The 9,489-nt window shown below is 31.3% G+C and overlaps 1 protein-coding gene across 2 annotated transcripts; it reads right to left on the bottom strand.

The window, feature by feature from the left end:
* Window positions 1-371: 371 nt before the first annotated feature.
* LOC149398016 (2-alkenal reductase (NADP(+)-dependent)-like) lies at window positions 372-4,855 on the bottom strand. Of its 2 annotated transcripts, none has more exons than XM_089615504.1 (5): window positions 4,619-4,855; window positions 3,636-3,813; window positions 2,543-2,713; window positions 1,920-2,000; window positions 372-766 (listed from the first exon to the last, which is right to left on the bottom strand). In XM_089615504.1, the coding sequence occupies exons 1-5, from the start codon at window positions 4,853-4,855 to the stop codon at window positions 486-488; spliced, it is 948 nt and encodes a 315-aa protein (XP_089471630.1). In that variant the 3' UTR covers window positions 372-485. The 2 variants fall into 2 exon arrangements, with proteins under 2 accessions (XP_089471630.1, XP_089471628.1); XM_089615502.1 differs by having other exon boundaries at window positions 372-864; window positions 1,922-2,000.
* Window positions 4,856-9,489: the final 4,634 nt, after the last annotated feature.

Below are 9,489 nucleotides of genomic sequence, written 5' to 3'. Positions count from 1 at the left end.
TACACTCTCAAGTTATAATTGGGATTAAATTTTTTATTGGATAGTCACGTAAGCGAAATTGACTATTTTTTTTTAAGTTTTTCAAACATTGGTTATTTGACAATCTCAACGTTTAAAGTGACTTAGTTTGTATAATTTCTTAATAAGAAATAACTTTTTGTACGTTCTTTTAAAATTTAATTTCCCAACTCCGAGTTAATTGTTATCATAAATACTTATGTTGTCAGTGTTTCTTTGTGATTTATAGTTTTTAGAAATAAGGACAATATTGTTTTAAAATTAAAAAAAAAATGAGAATTTATAGAAGGTTTAAAACTATGAGGTGGTCCTAAAATTATCGTTAAAATAGTAGCATCGGTACATTAAAAAAAAATTGATAACAACTCTCATAACTCTTACATATAAACGACAATCACTCCATTATAAAATTTATTAAAAAAAAAAAAACACCAAGCACTTCCCACATTTATTCATCAAAATAAAATTCACTCGTCGGCCAACTTCACAATTTTCTTCCCAGCATTGCCCCCTTTAAAGAGCCCAACAAAAGCCGAAGGAACACTCTCCAAGCCGGTCGAAATGTCCTCGAGCGTCTTGAGGCAGCCGGAGCGAAGAGGCTCGGCGGTAGCCGAAATAAAATCGGGATAGAGGTCCATGAAATCGGCTGTCAAAAATCCACGGATCATGATTCTCTTGTAGATTATGTCGAGCATGTTCGGCACATAACGTTTTTCCGTGTTTGTGTATTCGGAGATCACTCCACAAGCTGCGATGCGACCATGCACATTCATGTTCTCTATCGCTGCTTCAAGCATATCTCCACCGACATTATCGAAATAGATGTCTATTCCGTCGGGGAAATACCTAAAAAAATATAAAACATGTTTAATGAAGTGATGAATCTTTTTAGCAGGTGTTGCATAGACTCGATTTTGGTCATTGATTTTAGTATTTTAGTTTAGAGTTGTTATCTTTCAGATATTTGGAGTTCTATATTAGAAGTTAGTTTCTTCATTTATATATTTTGTGATATTTATGGTGAACTTATATTTACAAATAAATAGGAAGTTGTACATTTTCTCAAATTTTTTTTGTTGGATATGTCTAAAATTTAGAATATATATTTTATATCATTGATTTAAATTAATTTTAACTCACCCAAATTATGGATGATTCAGTAACTTTTGTGCAGTTAAAGTGGAAAATTAATTATTTTTAAGTTTTTTTTTATCTATTTAACGATCGAATGCACCAATTTAATTACAAACTTAAAATTTTGATTGGAAACAATATTATATATACATATATATATATATATATATATATATATATATATATATCCTGCTGTTCTAGCTATAAAAAAATATATTCGTTCTATTAAGAATCCCACTTTAAAAATAAATAAGAACTAACGAGGTGTTTATAAATGTCACGAGTTGCTCTAATTATTGTCAATTTATTTTGAAATACAACCTCACATACTTCACATGTTCAATTAGAAGTTTAGAACTACAAAAAAAAAAAAAAAAAAAAAAGAGTTAAATCATGAAGCAAAGTTTGAGTTTTGTTTTCTGAACCAAGCAAAGACTTTCATCATTAACGACACATGCACTGGCGGTTTAACCGGCACATAAAACCATTAATAAAAGGGTAATTTAGAAAAATAGTCAACTTAAACCTTGAGAATTGCTAAATAGTCAAGTTTTGGTAAATATTAAGTAAATATACAATTTTATATATTTACAAACGTAAAATTAAGTAAATAGTCATTACCATATTAAGTCACGTTATGATTTATGGCTATTCACCTAATATTTACCAAACCTTGGTTACTTAGCAATATCAAACGTTTAAGTTGGCCATTTTTCTAATTTTTTGTTAATAAAATAAATAAAAAAAATTAAGCGACCATTTGATTTACCTTTTAAGAGTTGATTTCGAGTCTGTCTCTTCCTTGTAATTAAATGCTTCATCAAATCCAAACTCTTCCTTTAGCATATCTGCCTATTGAAACATGGAAACAAGTTTAAAAGGTTTTGAATTTTTTTTCTTCTTATTATTATTAAAAATTAATGCTGCGGAAATTGTAGAATACATATAAATCTTGAAATTAGGGTTGTCTAAATCGAATTTTGAAAATCGGATATTAACACAAGATATTGAATTTAAGAAACTGGATAATCGAATCTTTGTTTTGGACTAAACTAGACCAATTATTGGCCCAAATTTTTTAAAATCGAAAATTCAGATTTGAAAACCGAACCGAACTGATCCAATTTTAGTTACTATTATTATTAGTCAAGATCTTTCAAATTTTGGAATTTTTGCTGATCCCTTGGTATATCTAAAAACACGATAAAGCTTGATTTCGTGGATTCGAAGAAAAAAAATATACCGAAAGCAAAAAAAAATAACTAAAGACATAAACTTTCTCTTAATATATTTGTTGTTTATCAAACTTCAAAACTGAATCAATAACCTAAGAAAGGTAGCATCGTATTCTTATTCGACATAGAAAGTAATTAACCATGAATTAGTTTACGTACCTTTTCATTGCTACCGGTACAACCAACAACATAGCAGCCAAATTGCTTGGCATATTGGCCCACCAAATGGCCAACTGAGCCAGAAGCTGCGGATACAAACACTTTCTCGCCCTTCTTTGGCTTGCACACTTCGAAAAACCCCGCGTATGCCGTTAGTCCGCTGGATGCTTTTACAAATAATAAAAACAAAAACAAAATTAAATTTCTATAACACACAAAAAAAAATGCATATTCATATCCAAATTCTCATAGAATTTATTATCATCTATTTTATCATTGTTTGATTAGCCAATGCAAATTTATATATGGATACCCAAGGACGGAGCCAGGGGACTATAACCTCCTCTCAATTCTTTTTTTAAAATATTTTTTTAATTTTTTAATTTTTTTTTCTCTTTTTCTTTTTAACTTTAAAATGTTACAAATTAGCCAGGGGACTATAACCTCCTCTCAATTCTTTTTTTAAAATATTTTTTTAATTTTTTTTTCTCTTTTTCTTTTTAACTTTAAAATGTTACAAATTAGCCTCCTCTATCATTTTCCCAAGATTTTTTTTTACTGGTGGTAAGAATTTTTTTTTTAAACTAATATTCGAAGCTTGGACTCTGCTTCCTAAACTTAGCATATTGATTGGTAAATTATGCTTTATCGCATGAAAGATTTTCAACCGGTTTAATATATATTGATTGTTTAGTATACATTACTTTGCAAACCAGCCTATTTTTTATATGACTATATATCTAGAGAGTCATTACACTAAAATGAGAAAAAATTTATTATTGCTATATTATGTATTTACTGTTCGATTTTTTTTTAAAAAAATTTAGGGATCCATAGCCAACTAGTCAATAGCAAACTTAAGTTTTGCGAAATAGCCAATGTTCTATTAATTTCGTATTTTGGCCATTGACCAAAATGAACGAAGGTAAAATAACATAAATAAATGGTTATTTACGTAGAAGTCATGGGGATTAATCTTGTCACATCAACATCCGTGGTTGTATTTGAAAATTTTATGAAACGTTGGCTAAATAGTAATCGTGACATTTGAGGTGACTTAATTTATGTAATTTTTCTTAAATTTATTACCAAAGATTCCGACATGGTGGGAGAGAGGAAAGCCCATGGTGTCAAGCTTCCTCAGCATATACTCTCCTTTGAGCACACAATACTCTCCCCAAGTGATCATCCCAACCACCAAATCTCCCTCCTTAAACTCTACATTCGCCGACGATACCACTTTCGCGACGCCATACGTCTCGATACTCTATCCAAACGAAAATTAAATAAATATAATAATGATTATCCAATCGACAACTTTTTAGTAATTGATAATTGTTTATTTGTATTTCTTGTTCCCAAATATCAGGCGTTCTGGCAGTTTTTGCATCACTAGTCCATGAAATTCGAAAATTTAGCACGCGTGGACTTTTTGTAAATTTTTTGTCAATTTCTTTCCAGAATTTCGAGTGTGGGACACATGAGTGGCCTTATGTTTATGGTAGTAAAGGAAAAAAAAAACAATTTCACGTGTAAAAGTGATCACAAAATCAATTTTCAGGTGAATCTCAAGTGGGCGGCGATCCACAAATTGTATTCTTGTTGAAACCTGAGTGTAGCTGACTTGGTTTTTTTTTTTTTTTTTTTTAAATGACCTAACCATTTTACCATATTTTTTCAAAAAAAATAAAGACAAGTTTGATCGCACATTTTAAAAAAAAATTGACCTAAATTAGGCAAACTACCCACAAGCGCCACATTTTAAGAAAAATTGACCTAAATTAGGCAATAGTCAATTTAGACGTTTGACGTTGCTAAATAGTCAACGTTTGGTAAATCTTAGATAAATAGCCGTAAATAATGACGTGACCTAATATATGAAAGTGGCTATTTATCTTAGGCAATAGTCTGGCTATTTAGATAATTACTTAAGATTTACCAAACGTTGACTATTTTTGTCAAATGTTTAAATTGACTATTTTCCTAATGGACCCAAAAATAAATTATGTCAACTATCATATTTAAAAGAACATGTGTAAATAAGTCTTGATTACTTAATTAATCTATCTTACATGTCCCGGGATCAAAGCCGCCGTATAGATAGACATATTCTGGAGAGAGCTGTGGGTTTTCATGCGGTTTACTTGGTACGGATCGATCGAAACGTAGAGATTCTTCAGGACGACCTCGTTGGAACCGGGTGTGGCAGAGAGGCACAGAGTCGAATATTTGATCTCGAAATCGGACTCGCTCGGCTTTCCATTGTCGACGCTCTTCTTTATGCTCACGTGTCTGTTTGTCACTTCCATATTGTTAATTATTTTATTTCTGTGTTTAGAAGAGCTAATGAAGAACTGTGTTTATAGGTGTAAGGGTATATAAAATAAACGTGGTTTTCATGAAGGTTGTTATTTTGTTGTGTGTCTGTGTGTATATATAGAGTTTGGAGGCGTGTTTGTTTCTAGAAGCAATTGACGTAAAGCTTATAGGAATTTTTAACGTGTCGTCATATATATTTGACCGGGAGATTTGTTTAATTAATGTTTTATTTTTAATAAGGTGGTCTTTTCTTGAATGAAAAAAAAAAATATTAAACTTGATAAAAGGAATGAGGGTATCGGAAGTGTACACGGAATGAGAATGAATTAATTTTAAATAAAATATGAATACACATTGTGGTTCCTTCCTTGTACGGTTATACAGTCAATCTCGTATCACTTTCAAACAGAGGTTTAAGCACAATTTTTATTAAATACAATTTTCCATGAAGGGGTAATGCCATCTTTTTGTAACTATTTATAATTTTACTGATTTCTTAGCACAAATTCTATGAAACAAACAATAGCTGTGCGATCAAGTTTTGTTGGAGTAGTGATGGCTCTTCTTATGCTAGTGGCCTCTATTCACCTTCTTCCATATGTCAATCTCCTTGATGAAGTTGGCTCACTCTTATATCTTCGCTTCTCGAGCTTTGATACGATTCATCTATGTGGTAACAGAATTTAGCCAGTCTAGGTTAAGTTCTTGGCTAGGCGACTAGAGCATGAATCTTAGGGATGATCAACTCCCCCTTATTTGGTAATTTGGGAAAGTTTGAGGAGCAGCACTTGTTGGAACCTCTCTAGAAACCGAAACTCCTCCTTTACCTCGGCCTTCTTTCCTCTACCCCACCCTTTTTCATCTTGGATATGGAAAACATACTCTATAATATGGATGTTTCTTCTCGTATTTCTACACATGATTGTACACACTATACTTCAAATAGTCAAACTCCATAGTTTACTAAACTCTCTATAAAAAGAGTTCAATAAAAATAAAAAAATAAATCTAATGCGTAATCCAAGTATAAGGATGTCATTCAAAATCCTCAAAATCTATTAATTGAAAATGAATAATAAAAACAACCTTGTAAACGGTTCGTACTGAAAAACCTTCTTGAAATAATGTAGGAAGATTTAGTGTTCGGCTTGATCATCCTCTTGGGATCCTCATTTGAAGGATTTTCTTCGATATTCTAGCTTTTGGTCTCATATTCTCCGATAAAATCTCATTTTTTTAACGGAAAAAGACTTGAAAGATCAAACCCTGTCCTTGTAGCACCAATTGCAGACAGTTGAAAATCTCCAACAATGAAGACTTAATCGGTAGTCAAAATCAAACGCCAAGATAATAAATGCAGTACATAAATAAGCGAACACACGAAATAGAAATTCACTAAAAATTATGGCTACATCCTCTTGTAGGGCTTCCATATGTATCCCTAGCTATATTCTGAATCCTCTTTCGGTTTTTGAAGGATCCTTAACTAGACATGTTGCGATAATTACATTCCACTATTTAAATTAATATAATTTATTAATTGCTTTTGGTGTTGTGTGCCAAGGGTTCGAGGATTTAGATGAGATAGTTGTTTATGAAGTGAATGTTGATGTTGAACTTCGTCCTTCATTAATACGCAATTGTTTGGGCCCAAATTATGATTAATTTGACCAAGGCCCAGAAAATCAACCTGTGAAAGGAATCGAGCTGGACGTCGCATATGGCGAGCTCGATGTCCCCAAATATTCGATTGGTCGAGCTGACCTTGACAAAGGTCAGATCGGTGCCGAATCTGCGAGCTCACCTTGATGAAAGTCAGCTTGCTCATCAACTTAACCGCTTCTCTGAAAACTCGGACAACGCTAACCGTTCAAAAGCACAATCCCTCAATCGTTTCCACAAGACCGGGTCTAGGACAGTACATGGCCCCTAGATGAGTAGCGAGATCCTATCCTGATGCGTGACATAGGCCTGAAAAACTGGAGCTCGCTGATCACCTCCTACAGCTATAAATACAAGACTTAAGAGCACATTTCTGCACGTTACAACCTGCTATCAGCCTTTACAGTTTATTCTTGTTCTCAAGCTCGCCAATCGTTGTTTCCATTTGTCAATTTAATTTGTTCATCGTCTTTCATATTCAATAAAATGCCCAAAAGTCGATCCTTTGTTCGTTTAATTTCAGTCCTTTAATCTACCGTCTTTTGCTTCATTATTTTGGAATTGAATTTAATCTCGTTACAGAATTCCGAGACCTATCTCTACAAATCTAAATCGGCATCTTTTCATCACAAATAGTCGAGACTGCTTTGAAGTGATTTTCACGTCCTTAGTTAGAATGGGATTCCAACTCAGCAACTTTTGAGAAGAGTTGCTCTTTGGAGTCATCAGTAACCATCGACGCTTCATTATGCTCCGTTTGTTAAGTACATGTTGATGCTTTGTTTGGAAAGTAACTATCGATGCTTAACTTGCTATGTAACAATCGATGCTCCGTTTGCGGCGCAATCTAGATCAACAAAGCTAGTTGTATTATTATTTCTCTAGCCGACTAAGTCGCTAAACCCGTTTTCTTTTATGATCCCAAATAGTTGAGCATGTATAATTGAGTTTCACCTCTACGGCAATATGCTCGTACATCATAAATAAATGTAGCTTGAGGTATTTTTGTTGGATATAAGCTCAACATTACCATTATTTGAGTCACTTGTAACATATATCACATCCGATTTAATATATAATGCTTGTTCACAATTTTACACTTTTTTTTAGTGTTAACATATTCATATCCTTGTAAAAATTTAGACAAAAGAAGTAATACTGAAATAATTTAAAAGTCTATGATAAGCGTTTCTAATGAAAAAAAAATTCAAAGGAAAATTTGTTACACGTGCACGACTTCACTGAGAATTTATATAATTCATCTTATAAAAATATACACAATTTTTTAATTGGATACTGTTACACGTGCACGACTTCAATGAAACTTATATTATTTTTTGGGCGCCGTAGATTAATCAAACTAAAAAAATTGTACTGTTTGAAAGTGTTTGGTAAATGTGCAATATGATACAACTAATTGCCTAAATTGCCCTTTAATGTATACTGCTAAAATGAATAATAAAAATCGAAAATCTACTTCTAAAATTATCAACTAATGACAAGTGTTAAATGAGTTCCTGATTTTTAGAAACGAGTTTCGCCATTTAAAATAATACAGCCTTATAAATAATTTCCTTGCGATTCCCTTTGACTTCGTGATTTTGTTTTCACTTTCAATGGCCATTCTCTATAAACAAACAAAAAAAAAAAATCCAGAAAAAGATAATCTCTTTCGTAGCTAATACCTGTTAAATGAGAGTACTGGACTTCACATTTTGCAGTAAATATGCATTAATAATTGTTAATTAAAAGAAAAATGTACGTACATAATCATAATATTTACAGAAAATGCAACGTCGAAAAAAAGAAATGAACATAGTAATAAGTTGATATCTCACTGAAATAGTTAGGGGCCGTTTGGTTATGTTTTCTGTTTCCGTTTTCTGTTTTCTGATTCTAAATTCTAGAAAACAGTTTTAGAAAATCTGTTTGGTTATGAATTTAGAAAACAGATTTAGAATCATGTTTCTGTTTTCTTTGAAATTTGTTTAGAAAACAGAAAACAATGAAAAGTTGTTTTCTATTTTATCTCTATACAATTGAATGGAAAACATAACCAAACAACATTTAAAATATTCTGAAACGTAATTCTAAATCTGTTTTTTAAATTTAAAAATTAGAATCAGAAAACAGAATTTAAAAACAGAAAACGAGTTTAGAAAACTAAACCAAACGGCCCCTTAGCTTCTTAACGGTTAAACCCAACATTCGCAATAAAAAAGAAGAAGAAGAGAGATATGAAAAAGGGGAAGAAAAATAAAAACAAATGATCGGTACACACTAAAGACACAAAATACAATGCCAAAAGATAATAAGAAAATAAATAAATAAAAATAAGGAGCTTACCTTGGCGTTAAATACCTAGGGCCCCGTTTGGTTTACTTTTCCAAATCCATTTATAGTTTTCTGATTCTAAATTCTAGAAAACAGTTTTAGAAAAACTATTTGGTTATAAATTCAGAAAACAGATTTAGAATCATGTTTCTGTTTTCTTTGAAATTTGTTTAGAAAACAGAAAACAATGAAAAGTTGTTTTCTATTTTATCTTTATACAATTGAATGGAAAACATAACCAAACAACATTTAAAATATTCTGAAACGTAATTCTAAATCTGTTTTTAAAATTTAAAAATTAGAATCATAAAACAGAATTTAAAAACAGAAAACGAGTTTAGAAAACTAAACCAAACGGCCCCTAGGTTTTTTTTTTTTTTTTTTTATGTAGCTGAATTCAAAATTATGAATTTGCACAATAACCAAAGTTTATCTTAATTTAGTGAAATAACCAAAACGTGCAGTAATTTGGTTTCAATTTTTTTTTTTACCCAATGAGTAACTTTTTAAAAAGTGATAAATTGTTTATAATAATCGTAAAAAAAAATTTGAAAACGTAAATTTGGCTATTTTACTGAAAAGTTGAAATTTTGGTTATTTTGTTAATCAATAAGTTTCAAATGACTAT

Source organism: Urtica dioica, chromosome 5, assembly GCF_054948205.1.
Source record: "Urtica dioica subsp. dioica isolate 48M chromosome 5, U.dioica_male_clone48M_v1_H2, whole genome shotgun sequence".
Taxonomy (NCBI): Eukaryota; Viridiplantae; Streptophyta; class Magnoliopsida; order Rosales; family Urticaceae; genus Urtica; species Urtica dioica.
The sequence above is the reverse complement of the archived record's forward strand: the minus strand, read 5'-3'. Positions and strand labels throughout refer to the sequence as shown.